At 39.6% G+C, this 23,466-nt stretch overlaps 1 protein-coding gene across 1 annotated transcript in view; it reads left to right on the forward strand.

The window, feature by feature from the left end:
* The window catches only part of IRAK1BP1 (interleukin 1 receptor associated kinase 1 binding protein 1), a 23,008-nt gene extending 1,080 nt beyond the window's left edge, over positions 1-21,928 (forward strand). The window contains exons 2-5 of the mRNA XM_021709677.1: positions 894-925; positions 8,502-8,567; positions 21,416-21,546; positions 21,650-21,928. Of these exons, the coding sequence (XP_021565352.1) occupies positions 894-925; positions 8,502-8,567; positions 21,416-21,546; positions 21,650-21,920 (500 nt within the window). The 3' untranslated portion in view covers positions 21,921-21,928. The remainder of the gene's footprint in view (positions 1-893; positions 926-8,501; positions 8,568-21,415; positions 21,547-21,649) is intronic.
* Positions 21,929-23,466: the final 1,538 nt, after the last annotated feature.

Consider the following 23,466-nt stretch of genomic DNA (forward strand, 5'->3'; position numbering starts at 1 on the left):
CGGGGGGCGCGGGGCGGAGCGTCTTCCGGGGCGGAACCCAACCACGTGGCTCCTGCACCGGTCCTGCCCGGCAGGTGGGGGCAGTCGGTGGCCGCGGCTGGCGCGATGGGGAGAAAGATAAACAGAGTATGCCCGTCGGTACCCTTTTTATTGGACGGTGCCGGCGCCGAGCCCTTTTGGGTTTTTTGCCTTGTTTTGGTTCTGCCGCGCGATCTTGGCAGGTGGCGGGCACGACCTGCGTCCTCCCGGCGTTCTCCCGGCCCCGTGAGGTTTCGCGCGGAGGGGCCGGCTCTTCGGGACTTCTCGCTCCCCGCGGTGATGTTGGAGCGGGGAAGGAGCTGCTTCCGTTGTCATTCCGTCAGGATGCCCAGAAAAGCGTCCAACTGCTTTAAGTTGCAACCAAAAAAAGACAAAATCCCAACTTTTCAAGTTGCAACCAAAAAAAAAAAAAAAATGCTTAAGTTTCAACCTCAAAAAAAGAACCCCAACTTTTAAAGTTTCAACCACAAAGAAAGCCCAACTTTTTACGTTTCAACCAAAAAAAGGCCCAACTTTTTAAGTTTCAACCCCCCCAAAAGCCCAACTTTTTACATTTCAGCCAAAAAAAGCCCAACTTTTTAAGTTTCAACCCCCCAAAAGCCCAGTTTTTAAGGTTCAACCAAAAAAAAAAGCCCAATTTTTTAAAATTTCAACCAAAGGGGGAAAAAAAAGCCAGTATAGTTGTCGGTGTCACATATGTAAAATGTGCTTACCAGGAATGTCCAGGAGACAATCACGAAACAAGTCTTACAACTTCAGCCTACTTCTAAGGAAAGAAGAAAAAAAGGAGTGAGCCTCCATCCACTCGGTAGCCTTGTTCAGTGTGTTTTAATGTCCTCGTTTTTCAAATTTAGGGAGGTTAAAGAAGGCCCTGAACTCTAGCCAGGTCAGTATGTGAACTCCGAGATTCCTAAAACAAGACTCCATGTTGCTTCCAACTGTGCCAACTCCAGACAACTAGAATGAAAGAGAATTAGCTAGGCGCCCGTGGCTCAGGCCTGGAATCCCAGCATTCTGGGAGGCTGATGCTGGGAGTCCTGCTTGAGCCCAGGAGTTCGAAACCAGCCTGGGCGACAGAGCAAAACCACTTCTCTACCAAAAAAATCAAAAGATTTAGCAGGGTTTGGTGGCACGCATCTGTAGTCCAGCTACACAGGAGGCTGAGGCTGAAAGATCGCCTGAGCGAGGTTGCAGTGAGCCTTGAGCATGCCGTTGCACTGCAGCCTGGGTAACAGAGTGAAACCCTGCAAAAAAAAAGAAAGAAAAGAGATCAACTCTCAATTTCCTCACTTATAGAGTAGGACCCTAAAGGCCAGAGTTGTGATTTATCTAGAGTAACACTGAGTTGGTGAAACTACAGCCGTTTTTGCTTCCATTATGTTGCTAGATATGCCTTGCCGTGATGATAATACATTAGATATTTATGTTGTGATTTGAATTTACTTTGGTATAAGGATAAGGGATTTGTTTCCTATTAAACAGGCACGTTAACTGTACTGAGACTATTGCTCGAGGTTTATCTTTCCCTTGCTGCATGTGCAAGGACCTTGCCTCCCATAACTGAAAAGTCAAGTTGTAATATGGGCTTTCAGGAACGATGAGGTCAAGGCTCTGCGTGTTGGATATAGTTTTCCTGGCTTTACCTGCATCTTCCTGCATGATGCCTCAATGCTGCTGTATTCCCGAACCTGCATCTCATACAGTATTTTGCAAAGAAAGATAGTCGTTCTTATTTCCTACAATCACATTTTTTAAAAATCCTAGTTTACTTGAAACATATCTTTGTGGCAAGTGACATGCCATAGGCTAATTAACTTAGATTTGAATTTCTGTCCTTTTTACCCGGTCCTGCGGCAAGGCGGTTGTGCTCATCCTAAATGGTTTAGCCCTCTTAGGGCTTACCCTGAACCACATAGTTTACTGCTTAGAGGGTGCAGGGGCAGAGGGTATGACATGAATGAGGAGTCCATGTTGCCTTTGTACCTGTTGCTTTAAAAATGTTACTGGTTATTTGCAATCTTCAGATGTTTTTGAATCAGTATCAGAGTACTAGTTCGTTTGATTTTTGTTATGCTCCAATGTAAGTACCCCATTGTTTGAATTATTACATTTTTATAAAACGTTTGTAAGGCAAATTTCCCCCTCAGTACCCTTCTACTGAAAAGATTTTCTGTCTGCAAGGAATAGAGAGACATGTCAAATGACAACATGGGATAACAGTCAGGAAATTTCAGAGGGTGGGAAATTCTGTAGAACAAATAAAACTGTTTATACATTAATTTCAGGAGAATTGCAGATTTTGCAACACTATGTCCCAGTCCTATTATTCTGATTTTTTTTTTTTTTGCAAAGTGTTATAGTTTTTCTTTATGTTTGCTTTGTTTAAGTTTATTCTTATGAAAACAATTTTTATGGCTTTTGAGATGGTCACCGTCACTTGATTTATGCTTCCTTCATATGATTCAAGTAGTTATTCTAGTCTTGACCCATTTTGTCTTAATACTCTGCCTTTTGTGCTTAGAAATAAAACAGTAGCTTCATCAGGATAGTGGATTAGGCATAGTATGTTTCAGCGTTTGTTTGTTTTGTACCTGTTGTGGCAGGATTTCTCAACATTGGCACTATTAACATTTTGGACTGGATAATTCTTTGTTGTCAGGCTATCCTGTGCATTGTAGGACTTTTAGCAGCATTCCTGACTCCATTTACCTGCAACCTGGCAGGCATGTTTCTCAGGATCGGTCTCAGTTCCAGGTAAACTGGGACACTTGGTCATGTTGTCTATCCTCTAAGCAGTGTACTCCCCTTCCTGCATTGTGACAGTCAAAAACGTCTACAGATTCAGCATGATGAAAGGAAGAAGAATGCACCCCAAAGGACCTTAGGAGTGTTTCAGAAACAGGGCATAAGGGAGGAGCCTCTCAGAGGTCTTAGGCTTCTGCTGAGTGGTTGTAAGGAAGGATCCGTGAAGCAGGGAGGGGCAGTTTGGTGATGGGCTGTCTTATTCCTGGTTTTTTTGTTTGCTTTTGTTTGTGTTTTTTTCCATTGGAAACCCAGAGGATTAAAGTTGGACTAAAGTTGCTGTCGGTAAAGGGGCAGCGATCAGACAGAGAAATAATGCTGATCAATTTTGTGGTTGCAGTTCTGTTGACTTCTGTTAGAAACTTTGGCTCTTAAAACCCTTAGTTTAGGTTTCTTGTGAGTCCACTTGGAAACATTGTTTATGTTCTGCTTAGACTTTTTCGGTCTGATTGCCAGGAGGCAGTTTTCATTTCCCCATTCCCTATAATATTATGTCAAATGTCAAGATGTATCAAATAGGTGACTATATTGATAAGCAAAATAACGATCTTATAGGTTGCTTTCAGGTAGCACAAACTGCCCTTCACAAATTGCTGGGCTGAATCAAGGAAGTATTTTACTGGTTCTAAGATTTTTCTTTCTTTTCCAGAGAGAAAAACCATGGGCGTGTAAAGGCAATTCAGTAGAGAAAGGGTAGTGTTTTCAGCAGTGTTGTAACCACACGCAAAAAATGAACCTCCACGCACACCTTGCACCTTACGCAATGTCTGTTCAAAAGGATCGATGTCGAGCACGTTGCATCTGTCAGTCACCAAAAAAAACAACGCAGCCGTGTCTAGGTGGAACCTACACACTTGACTCCTGTAGAGAAGGGACCGAGTGAGATCAACTTCAGCCGCAGCCGTCAGTCCTCCATGGCCAGCGAAAGCGTCCTCCCCACAGCTGACACGGGGCATTTGGCCCACCTCTTTTGCTGCCCCTCCTTACTGGGAACAGATGTGGCAGTGAGGCTGGCCGGATGTGGGGGACCTAGACGCTTAAGCAGAACAAAGAAGTGTACACTGAGTCCGAAATGGGCAAAGATATTCTCACACAAGAAAACAAGCCTAGCAGAAGCTGTGAGGACACTTTATTTCTTGGTGGAGACGTGCTCCAGGCCCAAGGCCCATTCGTAGTCAGCCGAGAGGGTCAAAACACCATGCATGAGATTGCCTTTTCCAACAGTAAAACATCCTGAAGACAGAAAAACCTCCAAAAGCAGGAAAGAGAGGAGATCTATGTGACCTTGGGCTTCAAGACGAGGTTTTAGTTACACACATTGAGTACCCCTTATCCAAAATGCTTGGGACTAGAAGTGTTTTCGATTTTGGAATTTTTTTCAGATTTTGGAATATTTGCAATTTATATGAGGGGGGACACAAGAAACCCTGAAATGCATTTATAAAAAGTTTTGTATTTGTTCTTTTGTGTTTAAGGTACAGTCACCTTCAAAGTACTCTCCATTTGATGCAGTACACCTATTGGGAAGCTTTTTCCACTGCTCAAAACAGCTTTTAAAGTTGTCAATTTTGTTGCTGTTTAAGTGCTTCTGCCATTTTTTGTTTCGCCTCTTCAACATCAGCAAAACATTTTCCTTTGCGGACGTTTTACATCCGGAAAAAAAAGTCACTCGAGATGAGATCAAGTGAATAGGGAGGGCAGAGCTCAGGGGTCGTGCCGTTTTAGTTCAGAAACTGCTGAACACTCAGCACCGTGTGGGCGGGTGTGCTCGTAAGTCGCCCATCATGAAATGGGCAGAGGCATTGAGACGCTCAAAAAAAAAATGCGCTGAAGCTGAACGCAGCCTTTCACAGCGATGCTAGCTGATATACTGATGCCGATGGGTTCCTAGAACATTTTCCTAGCAAAAAATAATTTCTGGGGGTTTTTTTGAGGTCCTCCTCGTACTTACCAGTTGAGTATCCCAAGTCTGGAAATTCAGAATTCAGAATGCTCTGATGAGCATTTCCTTTGAGCGACACGTTGTTGCTCAAAAAGTCTTGGAGTTTGGGTTTTCAGATTTGGGATGCTCAGCCTGTATTACCAAAAGCACAATATATGAAACAAGCAAACACAAAGATAAATTGTATTTTATCAAAGCCCATAGAGCCATAAAACACAAAAAGTGAATGTTACTATATCACGGTCTGGGAAAAAAGGCATCCAAGAAGCTCTCAGAGGATCAATCTCAGGATGGAATTTACAAATGACTGACGTAACTGCACTGAAGATAGTGGGGAGGAGGGAAAGGAAGTGTCTAACTGGAAAATGGAGCTTTGACTGGAAACTAAGGGTGAAGAATAAAGACATGCAAACCCCATATTCTAGTTGGTGCATTCGTTTTCCAAGGGGTAACTAGTTAACAGTTCTGAAACTGCTTTACATTTATACTGGGAATGAACAAGTGGATGATGGATGGTGGGAGGCGGGTATCTCACTGTGGGGGCGGGGGGCATTACAGACAAGGAGGGGAGATGGGAATGAACGCTATAATTCTGAATTTGAGTTTTGTAAATGTCAGTGTGAACGCATGTTTAGCTTTGTTTTTGTCCAGATGGAAAGATACAGGATCAATTGTAGCTATGCAAGGATATGTGAGTTACATATGCCTGTGTGTTACCTAGTCCACTGAGAGGTCCTGAAAGGAATGATACCCCAGTAGCAGTGAGCAGTCTCGGCATTCAGATCTTGACTCTAAATACACATCTCAAAGAAAAGGTGGTATGCTTCTTGGAGAAATGGCTGATTCTAAGACTGGGACGGGGGAACTACATAAACCTATAGCATCTTGTACCAGAAAGTGTGGATGTGCTCAAAAAATAAAGGGCGGAGGTATGTCAGAGGGATAGGCGCTAACCTGAAAGAAAGCCAAAACTGGAACAATTTGAACAACAGAATAAGTACTGAGTGCGCGTTGCACTTGGTGACTTGCATCCAATTAATAAAGCATGGAAATGGGGAAGTCAAAACTTTGCAGTGGAGGAACCTGGCAGACACTACCTTCGCCAGATAACCAAGGTTAACATTGTGAGCAATAGCATGGATATCAGGTACCACCTGATGTTGTGATGAGAATGGCACTTCATCTCTTGTGGTATTTTTTCTTAATATCTGTAACCCCAGTCTCATCATGAGAAAGTAATCAAACCCAAATTTAGGGACATTCTGCAAAATACATGAGCAAGACTTTCAAGGTCTTGGAAAACATGAGAAGACTGAGAAATTGTCCCAGATCAAAGGAGACTAAGGAGATGGGATTAATTAATGCAGTGCAGTATCGTGGACTCGATCCTGGAGTAGTAAAAAGGACATTAATGGGAAAACTGGTGAAATCCAAATAAAGTTTGGAGTTTAGTTAATGGTAACATAGTAAAGTTGGCTTTTTAGTTTTGACAGATGTACTACAGTAATATAAGATGGTAACATCAGTGAAGTCTGAAACAGAGGTGTATAGACACTCTATACTGTAAATTTAAGATCATTCCAAAATAAAAAGTTTATTTTAAAAAGTTCAGAATAGCACGTGGAATATAATTTTATTTCTGGAAAAATGGGTACATCAATCCAGATATGCTTATATGCATTGATAGTAGTTTAGTAAAATGTTTACTAAAATATTAACAGTAATGCAGTTTGGGGACATTCATTTTTATTTGTGTAGTATTAGATTTAACTAGCAAGTGTTTTTTATTTAAAAAGAACTATTAAAAACAAATAGCAATAAAAGCTACTTTATTTCCAGCTACCTTTCCTAAAATTATTTCTCTAATAATTTTCCAGTCAGGAGTTTTATATGTGTTTATCAAATGCAATGGGAAAAAATGAGATGTCAAAAAATGGAAGAAAGATTTGTTTACATGTCATAAAAGAATATTTGCTGACAGAAAAGTTTCAAATTAATCAAGTGAAAAAAGCTGATTACAAGTAGTGCAGAAAGTATAGTAGTCCCCAGTTCATCAAGTTTCAGTTATCTGGGGTCAACCTTGGTTCAAAAATACTAAGTGGAAAAGTCCAGAAATAAGCAATTCATAAGTTGCAAATTACACACCATTCTGAGCAGTGTGATGAGAACTCACAGTCCTGCTGCGTCCCACCTGGGGTGTGAATCATCCCTGTGTCCATCGTATCCATGCTGTGTCTGCCACCTGCCCATGAGTCACTTAGAGCAAACAGGCGTGGTACAGTGTGTGTGTGTATATGTATATATATATATATATATATATATATATATGGTTTAGAGCCAACTGTGGTTTCAGGCATCTACTGGGGGTATTGAAGTATATTCCCTGTGGATGAGGAGGGAGTACTGTACCCTTTTGTACTTTTCTGTACTCTAAATTTTCTCTAGTGAGTGGGTATTTATAACAAAAATTGCATTAATATTTTCATGGAAGCAGCAGACTTCAGAGCTATAATTGGAACTTGAGTTCAGATACTCAGTTAAAACCTTTTAGAGTTTTTCTGGATAGCAAATTGCTTGTAATTCGTTTATATTTTAAAATTTAGATGCAGCCATATCCTCTACAAAATAGCATAATTGTTATTCGGCATAATAGTCATCATGTATTTATTTAGCATATATTTTGAAAGATAAAATTATATGCAAGTTATGCTCGTTCCCAAGGATGTGAGTAGCTGTAGTCTTCATTTCACCGAATTTAAAAATCCTTTTGAAGCCGGGCTCGGTGGCTCAGCCTGTAATCCCGCGCCTTGGGAGGCTGAGGTGAGTGGATTGCCTGAGCCTACGGGTTCGAGACCCACCTGGGCAACTTGGCGAGACCTCATCTCTACAGTAAATCAGAAAAATAAGCAGGGCGTAGTAGCGCGTGCCTGTCGTTCCAGCTACTTGGAAGGCTAAGGTGGAAGGATTGCTGGAGCCCCAGCAAGTCGAGGCTGTGGTGGCCGGGAGCGGCCACTGCACTCCAGTCTGGGCGACAGAGTGAGACTCCAACTCAAAAAAAAAAAAAACCTTTTGAAAAGTAAATAAGAAATTAATTTTTTTAATCAGAGTTATATGCTCTGTATTTACCCTGAGAATAAAAAAGCATTCAGTTCTTTTCTAAACACAAACTGGCTCAGATCTAGTGTTTTAAGAAACATTAAAAAAAAGATACATTTCTATCATAATAGTATAATATCTACTTTTGCTGAGTCCCTAATCTATGCCAAGTACTTTATTTACAGCTTCTCATTAAAGCCTCAAAACAGTGCTGTATGGTGTACATGGTATTAACTTGATTTTATAAATGTGGAAAGGCTCAAAAACTAGTAATTTTATATTTAATTATTTGTAAATTCAGACATTTTTAAAACTCTAACACCCAGCATTAAGTATGTTTTATGTACAAACAGTTGCACATATATCACCCTAAGTTCATACTTGGTTTACAAGCTAATGTAAAAATTACTATAAAGGGAACAACAATTATGATACAATTTTAGGCAAATATTTTTAGGTTTCTGAATTTATTGCCTTTTAGGAAAGTTTTAAAACATCAGACAGAGCATTCTTTTTGCATACTTTATCTTTCTCATCTTGATTAAGTTTCTAATTTATATTGTAGAGTAATTGCACTTAGTGTCGAACTTTAGTAATCATACGCTTGGACTTTCTATTTCAGGCAGAAAACGTAACTGTAACAAAGGATTTTAGAAGAGTGGAAAATGCTTATCACATGGAAGCAGAGGTATGTGATGATCTATACAAATAATTGGAAACAGCATGACTTTGTGGGGACAAATTGTTTATTTTTATTCTTAAACAGGAGAAATGCTCCTCATATTGATAAAGAAATTTTTTTTCCTCAAAATCATATTTGGTGTTCTATCTTTGTGTCAACTTTTAAAAATAAATTTCATGAGACCTATTTAAGAGAAATTATTTTAAATGAAATAAAAACAGCAAGAGGGACTCAGCAGTTAATTGCCACATGAATAAAATGTTAGTAATATTGTCATGTAGTGAGCAGGAAACATTATAGGGGAGAAATTTCTTTTCAGATAAAAAGCAAATGGATAAAGTCACAACATAACGGACCGAAATGCTTTTCAACATTCTTTTGCTTCACAGTGCAATTTTATTGTGTTGTGGTACGTAGTATTTAAAACAAAAACTGTTAAGCCTTTGCACAAATTAAAAAGAATGGAACTATTTCCAGTACACTCTATGAATAGCATTTATTTCCTACACCTGTAATCCTAGCATTTTGGGAAGCTGAGGTGGGATGGTCGCTCAAGGCTAGGAGTTCAAGACCAGCCTGGGCAACATAGCAAGACCTTGTCTCTACAAAATAAATTAGCGAGGCATGGTGGCATTCACCTATAATCCAAACTCCTCAGGAGGCTGAGGCAGGAGGATTGCTTGAGAACAGGAGTTCAAGGTTTTAGTAACCTGTGATTGCACCAAACACTCCAACCTAGGGGACAGACTGAGATCTTGTGTTTTGAAAATAAAGGCTGGTGGCAGTGGCTTACTTGTAATCCCAGCACTTTGGGGGCCAAGGTGAGAGGATCGCTTGAGCCCAGGGGTCGGAGACCAGCCTGGGCAACATAGCAAGACCTCACTGCTACAAAAATTCAAAAAATTAGCGGGTATGGTGGTATGAACCTGTAGTCCCAGCTACTCTGGAGGCTGAGGCAGAAGGATCCCCTGAGCCCTGGAGACTGAGGCTGCTGTGAGCTCTGATTGTACCCCTGCACTCCAGCCTGGGTGACAGAGTGAGACCTCAACTCAAAAACAGATAGAATATTTGATTACTAGGATATTACGAACAGAGTTGTGAATTTCAGTTGTGGTTGTGTTATAGGACTGCTATCCATCTCTGATCTCAAACATTTTGGGGTATTTGTTTAGTCCATGCTGGCTTCTTGTCACAGAAGGCAAAGAAGAGTGGAGTTATAGTGAATCTTGTTTATGAAGCGAGGGAATTTTTGTCTTCAGAGGTAGAATGTACCTCCAGAAATCACTTGGTCCTATCTTCAGGAGATAATATATTATTTATTTTAAGGACATGACTTTGAATTCAAATCACTTGGACCCAAACTTCTCAAATGTCATAGCAGGAATTCAAATAAAAAATTAGAAACCTGGCTTCTTTTCTCTCTCTCTCTCTCTCTCTCTCTCTCTCTCTCTCTCTCTCTCTCTCTTTGAATTGGAGTCTCACTCTGTCCCCTAAGCTGGAGTACAGTGGCATGATCCACTACAGCCTCGACCTGCTGGGCTCAGAGGATCCTACCGCTTCAGCTTTCCAAGTAGTTGGGACTACAAGCGTGCGCAACTGTGCCCAGCTAATTTTTTGATTTATTACAGAGACCAGGACTTGCCAAGTTGCCCAGGCTGGTCTCAGATTCCAGGGCTCAAGCAACATTAGAGCTGCTGGTTTTGAAACGTAACTAAATGAGGATTTGGCCGAACTCTGCTCCTCTTGCTTTTGCTTTTCAAATGTTTTATATTTGAATTTCTTAAAAGGTGATCTGGTTATATTCGATATAGGGCTCCCCGGTAGCCAGGACTCCTGTCTCATGCAGTCGGACACGTGATTGCCTTAGATCAGCACTAGCCGCCAGGGGAGTCTGAGATGTTAGGATTGCAAGATGCAAAACCAGCCTTTGTACGTGTGGCTTTCTGACTGTGAATGTAGAAAACACTTAAAGCTGACATCTAACATGCAACCGTATCCTCAAGGACTGTTAAATGTGTGGAATCATATTAGATGGTGAGTAGATTCCTGCAACTCAAGAGCAAAACAAACAAACAACCTGATAAAAAATGGGCAAAGGACTTGAATAGACATTTATCCAAAGAAGACTTACAGATGGGCAACAGGTATATGAAAAGTGTTCTGCATTACTCATTATCGCAAAAATACAATCAAAGCCAACTGATCAACAAGGGTATCTGCATAGTGAACACTTGAATACCTAACCCTGAATTGTACCCCACATCTTTAAAATTAAAAATTTAAAAATTAATAAATAGGGAAAAAAAACCACAGTGAGCTATAACCTCACACCTGTTAGGTTGGCTGCTGTCAAAAAACAAAAGACAGTGTTGGTGAGGATGGAGAAATTAGAGCTCTTGTACTCTGTCAGTGGGAATGTAAGATGATATAACCGTGATGAAAAACAGTGTAGAGTTTCCTCAAAAAATTAAAAATAGAACTGTCATCCTGCTTCTGGCTATCTATCCATAAGAATCCGCATCAGGATCTGGAAGGACCATCTGTGCTGTCACACTCACTGCAGCGTCATTCACAATAGCCAAGATGTGGAAACCATCCCCAAGTCCACTGACAGATTAATGAAGAAAGAAAATATGGTCTATACGTACAGTGAGGTATTCCTCAGCCTTAAAAAGAAGGACGTCCTCTCATTTGAAACAACATGGGATCCCTGGAAGACATCGTGTGTACAACTTAAGGCAGTCACAGAAAAATGAATACCATGTTTAGAGAAATATCTAAAATAATTGAACTTAGAGAAGCAGAAAATAGAACAGTGGTTGCCAGGGAAGGGGGAAGTAGGGATTTCTTGTTCAGTAGGTCTAAAGTTCTATTTATCCAGAGGAATAGCCTGTAGGTATCTGCTGTATGACATACTGCCTGTAGTTAACGTGGTGTTGCACACTTACAAATGTGTTGAGGGCAGATCTCACGTCGAGAGTTCTTATCACACAGAAACGCAAAAGACACAAGCTTTTAGAGGTGACAGATGCATTGCCTTGATTGTGCTAATAGTGTGGTGTGGGCTTATGTCCCGATTTATCAAATTTTATACACTAAAGGAGCAAATTTTATATACTAAATGAGCAGTTTTCATGCATCAGTAATACCTCAATAAGGGTTTAAATAGATTTTTTTTTAAAAGTAGATGGTAGAACATTACTTTTAGCATAATATCTGAAATTTGCATCCCGAAAGTCACCTTAGAGATTCTTTATCTAACCTCCCACCTACACTGCTATTTCCCATTGTTTTAAAGATAAGTATATTGAAGGGAACTGGTGCTGTGGCTCACGCTTATAATCCCAGCACTTTGGGAGACCAAAGTGAGAGGATTGCCTGAGACCACGGGTTCGAGACCAGCCTGGGCAACGTGGTGAGACTGCTACTCTACAATAAGTCAAAAAAGTAGCTGGACGTGGTGGCACATGCCTGTATTCCAGCTACTTGGAAGGTGAGGCGGAAGGATCATTGGAGCCCATTAGGTCAACTCTGGGGTGGTCCTGAGTGTGCCACTGTACTCCAGCCTGGGGAACAGAGTGAGACTCTAACTCAAAAAAAAAAAAAAAAGTATATTGAAGATTAGAAAGTTTTTAAGTGACTTCTTTAAGGTGAGTGAGTGACCTTATGTATGGGAAGGGAGGTTGGATTAAAATCATGGCTTTGCAATTCCTATGTTGGTGCTCTGTCCATTTGTCCTGCTATTTCCATTTCATTATCTTACCGTTGAGGAGAATTTGTAAAACCGAGGATATAATAGACATTCAGTCATGTGTATCAAATTGAACAGGCAGCATAACCACTCATGGTCTTCTCTTTCCTCTTCCCTCTTCTTTTCCTTGCACACCTGCCATGTGTTAAGTGTTTCCATTCAGTCTTTTTTTAACTATTCATTTTCATTAGGAAATATTTTGCACTTGCATAGGCATGAATATGTAAGACCCATTCCATCTTCAGGTGTGTGATGAATATAGAATTTTCTAATATTAAACCACAATTGACTTGCTGGTACCCATGCATTCTTCGTGCCTCTCTCCAAGAATAAGCAAAATAAGGCAAATATGATACCTCTTCCTTAAAATATATTCTTGAAGTTCACTGTCATATCGATGATACTTTTTCTCCCCCAGGGTAAGAATCCTCAGTTTGTCCAGTCATTTCTTTAACATGACAACTCTTTAATTAGCCAATTTCCTCCTCAACCATCTACAACTACAGTGTCCTACTTATAATTTGGCTAGTCCATGCTAGAGAAAGATGATTATTTTCCTTATTCAGGAATACTTATTTCTAATAACACTCGTAAGATTTAATTAACTTTTTGGCATTTGCATCACTCTGTTCCCTCTACTCAGATTATAGTCACAGTAATTACAACCAACAAAAGTATCTTTTAAATCTTATATCTTTGTTCTTATACTGTTATTGCCATTTTGAAATGAACTGTGGGATAGTACATTTATTTTCTGTAAAATTTTATCTTACTAGAATTGATTTATATTTTCAATCTACAAAGTAGCAGAGAAATAAAGCTCATAATAAGGAGAGAAATCAAGCCAACCCAGAACTGACACAAATGTTAGAATTAAAAGGCATGTCATTAAAAGTTATTATAACTGTATTTCATTTGCTCAGAGATATGGAAGATATAAAAAGATCCAAATTGAACTTGAAGAGATCAAAACTATGATATCTGAATAGGTAAAAAATACATTGAAGAGGGCTCACAGCAATTTAGACATTACACAAGACAAGCCTAGTGAACCTGAAACCATAGCAATAAGAACTATTCAAAAGGAAACCTAGAATGAAAAGACATAAAGATGAATCCATGAACAGTGATACAACTTCAAGTAGCCTAATATAACTGGAGTCCCAAAGGAGAGGAGAGTGGGGGACAAGAAAAATATCTGGAGAAATAATAGCCAAAAAATGTACAAACATGATGAGAGTTCTAAACCCACAGAATCAAAGTTACTTAAGTACAAAAGACAAAAAACATACCAGTACATATTATAATCATACAGCTCTAAAACAGTGATAAATCTTACAACAGTCAGAGGAAAAAAAGACATCTTATGTCCAAAGGAACAAAGGTAAGAAAACAGATTTCTCATGGAAAACAAGGGAGGGGAGAAGACAGTGGAGCAACGTCTTTGAAGTACTAAAAGGGGAAAAATGGTAGACTTAGAATTCTGTACACAGAAAAAGCAAAGGGCAATTAAAGACCTTTTAAGTAAGCTGAAAGAATCAATTACTTGTAAGTGTGTACTACGAGAAATTTAATTGACATCGTTTAGGCTGAAGGAAATGATACCAAAAGAAATAGGAATTTACACACAGGAATGAAGGGTACTGAAAACGGTAACTGCATAAGTTAAAAATTTCTATATTTATATAAAACAAAAATGATAATGGTGAACCACAGGGATTATAACATATGTACAAACAAAGCATAAAACAATAACACAAAGGTCAGGAAGAGAAAAAATAGACAATGTTTTGAAGCTTTTATGTGTGAAATGGTAGGATATTCCTTGAAGGTGAATTGTGATGTTAAACATGTAGCCTGTGAATCCCAAAGCAAACAACTAAAATAACAACAAAAATTACAGCTAATAAGCCAACAAAGGATATAAAATAGAGTAATAGAAATATAATCCAAAAGAAATCGGAAAATGAGAAAAAGGAGAACAGAGAAGAGGCCAGTAGAATAAATAACAAGTTCACATGTTTAATTTTAACCATATCAATAATCACATAAAAGGTAAATGGTTTAAAAACCTTCATTAAAAGGCAGCTATTTTTAGATTATATAAAAAAGTAAACTCTTACCTGTGTGCTTCCTGAGGGGAGTGTACTTTAAACATAAAGATACAAATTGATTAAAAATAATGGGATGGAAAATGACACACTGTGCTAACATAAAGCAAAGAAGGCTGGAGTGGCTATAATAATATCAGATAACATATTTCAGAGCAAGTAATATGATTACAGATAAAGAATATCATTTCATGATGATAAAAAGGGTCAATTAATCAAGAGGACATTTAATCCTAAATATTTATACATCTAATAACAAATCTTCAAAATACTTAAGGCAAAAATTATAGAACTGCAAGGGAAAATAAGTCTACCTATTTGGTGCAAGATTTCAGTACCCCTTTTCAGCAATTGATAAAACCGGTAGACAGAAAATCAGTAAGAATATAAAACATATCAATAACACTGTTAGCCAATTTGACCTGCTTGACATTTATAGGACACTCACTCCCACGACAGCAACCTGGACATTCAAGTGCACGTGGAACATTTGCCAAGGTGGACTGTATTCTGGGTCATAAAACAGATCTTGATAAATTTAAAAGGATTTGAATCATACAAAGCAAGTTCTCTAGCCATAGTGGAATTAAATTAGAAAGCAATAACAGAAAGGTCTCAGGAAGATTCCCTGACTTTTGGAATTTAAATAGAATACTTTTTTTTTTTGAGTTGGAGTCTCACTCTGTCACCCAGACTGGAGTGCAGTGGCCACTCCCGGCCACCGCAGCCTCGACCTGCTGGGCTCCGGCGATCCTTCCGCCTCTGTCTTCCAAGTAGCTGGAATTACAGGCATGCGCTACCACGCCCGGCTAATTTTTTGATTTATTGTAGAGATTAGGTCTCACCAAGTTGCCCAGGCGGGTCTTGAACCCGCTGGCTTAGGCAATCCACTCACCTCAGCCTCCCAAGGCGCGGGATTACAGGCTGAGCCACTGAGCCCTGCTCTAGAATACTTTTTAATAACCCGGTGGTCAAAGAAGAAATTGAAAGGGAAATCAGAAAATATATAAATTTAAGGAAGAAGTCATACCAATTCTATGTAAACTTTTCCAGAAAGCTAAAAAAGAAGGAATACTTAGCCATTCTTTGGGATCAGAAGATAACAAAAACAGAAAAAGTCACCAAAAGCAAAAAAAAAAAAAAACCCCAAACAACCAAACACTACAGCCCAGTATCCATTATAAACATGTGCAAAAATTTTGAGCAAAATTTTAGCAAATCAAATTCAGTGATTGAGAAATATATATGTGTGTGTGTGTTTTCGTGTGGAAAGGATAATACATAATAGCCAAGTGTGGTTTACCCCAGGAATTAAAAATTGGTTTAACATTAGAAAATTGTTCCATCTAATTAACCATGTTATTAAATTAAAAGAGAAAAACTATATGATCATCTCAATCGAGACAGAAAAAGCATTTAACAAAATCCATTATCCATTCCAAATAAAAATTCTTAGTAAAGTAGGAATAGTAGGGAAGTTCCTCAAACTGAAAAGAGGCATCTGTGCAAAACCTACGGCTCACGTCATACTTGACAGTGGAACACTGAGTGCTCCATGCCTAAGATCAGGCACAAGACAACAATGTCTTCTGTCATGACTTCAGCATTGTCTTTGAAGTTCCAGTCCATGCTGAAAAATAAAAGACATCCTAGATGGAAAGCAGGAAAAAAAACCATCCTTATTCGTGGACAACATGACCACTATGCCAAAAATCTGGTGGAACCTACAAAAAGCTTGTTAGAACTAATTTAAAATACCTAGGGATGAATCTGATAAGATGTGAAAAACTTGTATGCTGAAAACTACAAAATATTGTGAGAGAAATTACAGAGAATTTAAATAAGTGGAGAAACATACCTTGTTTATGGTTTGGAAGACTCAGTATTATCTAGATATCCATTCTCCCAAAATTGATCTATGTATAGGTTCGTTACAGTTCTAATCAAAATTCTACACAGTTTTTTGTTTCATAGAAATTGACAAACTGATTATAAAATACATTTGGAAATGCAGTGGGTCTAGAACTACTTTGAAAAAGCATCTTTATTTATAACAGCTCAAAACTAGAAGCAACGTAAATGTTTTTCAAAAATGTGGTTGCATCCATGTAATGGAATACTATTCAACATAAAAGGAACAGACTATTATGCAGCAACCTGGGTGAATTGCAGATGGATTGTGCTAAGTGAAATAAGTAAGTCTCAAAAGGCTTCATACTGTATGCCATTTAGATGACATTCTGAAAATGGCAAATCTACAGCAATGGAGAACAGGTTGGTAGTTGCCAGAGCTTAGGAGTTGGGGAAGTAACTGGTAATAAAGAGGTAACAAGGGAATTTTGAGGGCTGATGGAACAGGTCTAAGTATTTGTTGTGGTGGTTACAGAGTTCTGTATATTTGTCAACATTTATAGAATTTGCTAGACGTGGTAGCACACTTGCTATTCAGGAGGCTGAGGTGGGAGGATCACTGGCACCTAGGAGTTTGAGGCTAGCCTGGGCAACACAGCAAGACCTCGTCTCTAAAAAAATTTAATTATTGAACTCTTCACCAATATGTATAGTGTATGTAAAGTAAAAAATAATAATAACAATTATTGCCATGTGGTGATAATTTTTAAAGCCAGGTCGTGGATATCTGGAGTTCTTCATACTGTTAACTCTACTTTTATGGCTATTTAAAGTTTTTCATATTAAGAACTATAAAAAGCTACAAGAATAAACTGTGATCATATAAATTCAGACATTGCATGCCCAGGGATGAAGGACAGGAGAATGAAGTGGACACTGTTAAAACAAAAGGTTGGTGAAAAGAATACCATGGAAACTGTCAAGCCAAAGGTACTAGGAATTTGGAAGATGGGGAACAGGTGGAATGCGGTGTCGGCAGCGTGAATGAGCAGATGTTAGGAGGCAAGCTAGAGGATAAGGAGTCGTCGGTAACTTCATAAACTTTCTTGGAAGAGTAAATATAAAAGCAGAGAAGAGATTGAGAAAAGAAGTCATGGTAATGAAATGGAAGTAGACTGGACTGTTCTTCAAGAAATTTGTGAGCCTGGTGCGGTGGCTTACACCTGTACTCCCAGCACTTTGGGAGGCCAAAGCAGGAGGATTGCTTTAAGACCAGCCTGGGCAACAAAGCAAGACCTCGTCTCTACAGAAAATAAAAAACTTTACTGGGAGTGGTGGCACATGCCAGTAGTCCTAGCTACTCAGGAAGTTGAGGCAGGCGAATCGCTTGAGCCCAGGCGTGGTGAGCTGTGATTGTGCCCTTACACTCCAGAATGAGACCCGCTCCAAAAGAAAAAAAGAAAAGGAAAGAAATGTGTTTTTTGAAAGAAGGCTAACGGAGCAATAGAAAGTAGGGACCGGGTCACCAAAGAGAAGATTGCATGCCCCAAGAGAGTGCCCCAGTATTTTACCATTTAGGGTGATCAGGGTAATCCTGAACCTCTTCCCTGTTGCTCTGACGGATACTTGGCATTGACGCCTGATAGAACAATCAGTCTTCAGTGGACGGTGTTTACAATCAAAGGCTGCTCTTCTGCATTGTGTAAGGTGAGGTGGGCTCCCTCTCTTTGTCTCTGCTGCCTCAGCTTACTCTCAGGTACCTGTACTTTCTTTTCTGCATGTTGAGCTTGTGTCATGGCACCTTAGAACAAAGGGTTTAGTCCTCTTTTGCAGAAAGTCCAGAGACTCTGGTTTTAAAGTATTGCTGCATACAAGCACTCTGCTTCCACGGATTTAGAGACAGATGACACAGTGCACTAGATTAGCTTCTGCATATAGACCTGAGAATGACATATTACAGTGACAACAGGGAAGTTTGAAGATAACTGCTGATGAGTAAGCATAGGTGAGACGACGGAGTCATGAGAAAGTTATCAGGGTTTTAGAATTTAGCTAAATGATAAAAGGGAAATCCTCCAATTTTATGAAAAGCCTGGTTTAAAATGAAGTCTAAGATATACAAGTCAGGGTGCCTGCACAATCGATGTTTGTATGCCTAACCCTGAATTATGTATCCCACATCTTTGAGATAAAAAATAATAATAACAAATATACAAGTTAATATTAGATTTCAAAATTCATAAGCAAAAATCTTTTTTTTTTTTTTAGATTGCAAAACATAGTTGATTTAGAAAGCAAATTAGAAAGGAGAGAGAGGAGATTCACCTCCCCAAGGTAGGGGAGGGGGCCGAGGCCGGGAAACATGGCAGCCACAGCCCAAAGAGCTGCATGGACACACCAGAGTGTAGCAAAGCCATGGCCAGCAAAAATCGTAGGTTTAATTAAATAATTTAGTTATTTGGATAGGCATTTTATTTTACTTTATCTCATTTGGAGTGTTTATTAAACCTAGCACATCAATGAGAACCTTATTTATTTATCTGTCTGTCTGGGGGATTTGACCTGACAGTTGACTTTAGCTTTTTTCTTGTGACTCCAGTAGCTTGATGGTGTACAAACAGCTTTCGTTACCTGGGATGCATTGTGCAGTGGCCAGGAACTCGGGGCTTTCGCTGTGCCTAGCACCCCCACCCATGTACATCGAGCCTGGCCGGTGATTTTTCATCCCTTCAACCCTTCCCATCCTCCTCCCCCAGGGCCTCCAGTGTCCGTCGCAGTAGTCCCTGTGCCCTTGCGGATCCTGGGTTTACTTCCCGCTCCTGCGTTACGACATGCGGCGTTTGGCTTTCCATTCCCGCATGCAGTCACTTCGGATGAGCTCCGATTCCTTCCAAGTTGCTGCAGAAGGCATTCTTTCATTCTCTCTTATGGCTGGATAGTCTTCCAGTGTGTGTGTGTGTGTGTGTGTGTGTGTGTGTGTGTGTGTGTGTGTGTGTGTGTGTGTGTGTGTGTGTGTGTGTGTGTGTGTGTGTGTGTGTGTGTCTCCACATTTTCCTTATCTACCGGGTGTGTGTGTGTGTGTCTCCACATTTTCCTTATCTACCGGTCAGTTGATGAGCATTTAGGTTGATTTCACACCTTCGCAGTTGTGAGTTGTGCTGCAATAAACCTCCGAGCGCAGGTGTCTTTTTTGTATCACGATCTCTGTTCCTTTGGGTCGATACCTAGTAGTGGGGTTGCTGGATTGAATGATAGCTCTACTTTTAGTTCTCTGAGAAATCCCCATAGAGGTTGTACTAATTTGCGCTCTCACCACATCTGCACCTGGAGATTTTTTTTAATTATTATTTTTAGTAATGGCTATTCTGATGGGCTTAAGATTCTCATTGTGGTTTTAATTTGCATTTCCCTGATGATTAGTGATGTCGGGCATTTTTTCATATGTTTGTTGGCCATTTGTATGTCTTTGAGAGATGTCTGTTCATACTGTTTGCCCATTTTTTAATGGGTTTGTTTACTCTTTTCTTGATGATTTGAATTATTTGTAGATTCTGGATATTAGTCCTTTGTCAGATATATATAGTTTGCAAATATCTTTCCCCATTCTGTAAATCACCTCTTTACTCTGTTGATTGTTATTATTATTATTATTGCTGTGTTAGAAGCTTTTACATCCCACTTGTTTATTTTTGTTTTTGTTACTTTTGCTTTTGGGGTTTTAGCCATAAATTCTTTACACCTAGGCAAATGTTCAGCAGAGTGTTTCTTAGGTTTTCTTCCAGAATTTTTATGGCTTCAGGTCTGACATTTGAGTCTTTAATCCATCTTGAGTTAATTTTTATATATGGGGAGAGATAGGACTGAAGCTTTATTTTTCTGCATATAGCTATCCAATTTTCCTTGCACCACTTTTGAATGGTCCTTTCCCCAGTTTTATGTTTTTGTCTTCTTTGTCAAAGTTCAGTTTGTTATAGGTATTTCGGTTTATTTCTGGATTCTCTATTCTGTTCCAGTGGCCCATGTATCTGCTCCTATACCAGTACCATGCTGTCTTGATTACTGTAGCCTTATAATATAGTTTGAAGTCAGGTGATAGGATGCCCCAAGCTTTGTTCTTTTTGCTTAGGGTTGCTTTGGCTATTTTGGCTCTTTTTTGGTTCCATATGAATCTTAGCATTTTTTTTCTAATTTTGTGAAAAATGACATTGGTAGTTTGATAGGGATTGCTTTGAATCCATAGATTCCTTTGGGTAATATGGTCATTTTAACAATGTCGATTCTTCCAATCCATGAGCATGGGATATTTTTCCATTTGTTTGTGTCCTCCATAATTTCTTTCATGAGTGTTTTGTAATTCTTCTTGTAGAGATCTGGCACCTCCTTGGTTAAACAGATTCCTAGGTATTTCAGCTTTCTAGCTGCCATTGTAAATGGAATTGAGTGCTTGATTTGATCCTCAGCTTGGTCCTACTGACTTATGTGTGTTGATTTTGTATCCTGAAACTTTACTGGATTCATTGACCAAGTGCAGGAGTCTTTGGGAGTAGACTTTAGGATTTTCTGGTTATAAGAAAGGAATCTTGGCTGGACTCAGTGGCTCAGCCTGTAATCCCAGCACATTGGGAGGCCGAGGTGAGTGGATTGCCTGAGCCTGCAGGTTCGAGACCCGCCCAGGCGACTTGGTGAGATCTCATCTCTACAATAAATCAAAAATTAGCTGGGCATTGTGGTGCGCACCTGTGGTTCCAGCTACTGGGAAGGCTGAGGTGGAAGGATTGCCGGAGCCCAGCAGGTTGAGGCTGCGGTGGCCGGGAGCATGCCACTGCACTCCAGTCTGGGCGACAGAGTGAGACTCCAACTCAAAAATAATAATAAAAAAAGAAAGAAAGGAGTCTTTAGGATTTCTTTAGGATTTTCTGGGTATCTGTGGATACCCTTTCTTTCTTTCTCTTGCCCGATTACTCTGGCTAGGGCGTGCAGCACTATGTTGACTAGAACAAACAGACTTTTAAAAATCTGTCACTTACTGTAAAATGATCTTTTAATCTGGCTCCCTCCCCCCCCTTTTTGGTCACATTAGAGAAAAATTTGAAGCAACACATAAGACATGAAAATAATATCAAGTGTCATTTCATTTGCAGGTCTGCATCACTTTTACCGAGTTTGGAAAAATGCAAAATGTTTGTAACTTTCTTGTGGAAAAGTTAGACAGCTCTGTTGTCATCAGCCCGCCCCAGTTCTATCATACTCCAGGTTCTGCTGAGACTCTTCGGTGAGGTTAAGCGTATCTTTAACAAGTTATTATTTTTTAAAACCCATTCAGTGCTACAGTCCGTGGAATGCCATTCTGATACTTTCTGCATTTAATCCCCCAGACGGCAGGCCTGTCTCGTTGCTGTTGAGAATGCAAGACGCAAAGCTCAAGAAGTCTGTAACCTTGTGGGCCAAACCCTGGGAAAACCCTTGCTAATCAAAGAAGAAGAAACGAAGGAATGGGAAGGCCAAGTAGATGATCACCCATCATCCGGACCCTCACATTCGCTCACTGTACAGCAAAAAATCAAAAGCGCAACAATACACGCTGCTTCAAAAGTATTTATAACTTTTGAGGTAAAGGGGAAAGAGAAGAAAAACAAACACATTTGAAGTTGCAACCAAAATATATTGTATTTGTATTTTTTTAATCTATTTTTGTACTTTCTATAATGTCTGCCTCTGTCCTGCATATGCGTATTGTATAGTAGATGAGGTTTCTCTCCAAACTCTATAAATCCTTGAATATAGTCCCCCAGAATATTTATGTGCACTTTCTGTTTCTGTTTACAAAAATTTACTCTGAGAAATAGCTCTTGGGAAATAAATGTATTCTGTGCATACTTGTATACTGACAATTCACGCAAGTGCATGTGTAGCATTTCCACTGTAGGGAGAAATACCCTTTCATTTCATAACCCTTAAAGACTTTTAAGCTAACACTGTCTCAGCTGTATTGAAAAAAAAACTTCAACAGGCCAGGCACCACGTGGTGGCTCATGCCTATAATCCCAGCACTTTGGCTGGCAGAGGCAAGAGGACTGCCTGAGCCCAGGAGTTTGAGACCAGGCAAGTCAACTTGGTGAGACCTCGTCTGTACAATAAATCAAAAAAATTAGCCGGGCATGGTGGCACACACCTATAGTTCCAGCTACTTGGAAGACTGAGGTGGAAGGATCGATCACCTGAGCCCAGCAGTTCGAGGTTGCAATAGCTGTGAGCATGCCACTGCACTCCAGGCTGGCTGATAGAATGAGACTCTGACTGAAAAAAAAAAACCTTTCAACAAATTAACTCAATTTTTTTTAAATTCTAAGGCAAAACTTTTTACGTGTGAAAAGGAATTCTTAGATTGCATCAAACATCATAATTTTCCACAACTCATGAGGATCTGAGATTGGATGCTGCCTTACTTACAAGCTAGTAATTTAGCCTATCACTGTTTCACAGATGCTGGTGGGAAACAAGAGTCTCCTAGGACAGAAACAAAGAACTGTTATTAATGGCACAGCAAAGAGCATGAATGTCAGCATGCTATCATCGGTTCCCCTTGTCCAAGTCACACAGTGGCCATATATCATGTGGCCATGCACATGTGGTTGATTTTTGTAGTAGCTGAGGAAAACTGAGCTTGGAGGATTCACTGCTTTTTTTCATGACCAGAAGCAAACCTGCTCTTTGTCCTGGCAGGAATCTTTGCCTCATCCCTCACAGATGCAAACTCGATCCCGAGAAATGGCCCAGGTCAAGATCAGTCAGTCTTGCATTCTTGGCACTCACAGCAAGAATTTGTTAGGAGGGTGATAGCCAATGAGAAGTAGTGACCTTCTTAGGTCCAGAGACTATTTTGTTCAGGTGCAGACCTTAACAACTCTGAAACATGAGTAGAGAGAATGATAAAAAATTCATAGCTTTTAATAAAAGGACAATGAGGTATAATAGGAAAGTGCTTCAATGCCAAAAATAAAAGACACGAATGATACTTAGACCAGACTCTCTTCAACGGGGCTCCTTAGATTGTACCAACACCGTGCAAATGCAATGCAAACCACAAATGTAATTTAAAATTTCCCAGTATACTCTTTTTAAAAGGCAAAAAGTTTAAAAAGGAACAGTTGAAATGAATTTTAACATTTTTTATTCACTAAGTGTATCCAAA

Source organism: Carlito syrichta, unplaced genomic scaffold, assembly GCF_000164805.1.
Source record: "Carlito syrichta isolate Samal-C Ts95f unplaced genomic scaffold, Tarsius_syrichta-2.0.1 Scaffold273106, whole genome shotgun sequence".
NCBI lineage: Eukaryota > Metazoa > Chordata > Mammalia > Primates > Tarsiidae > Carlito > Carlito syrichta.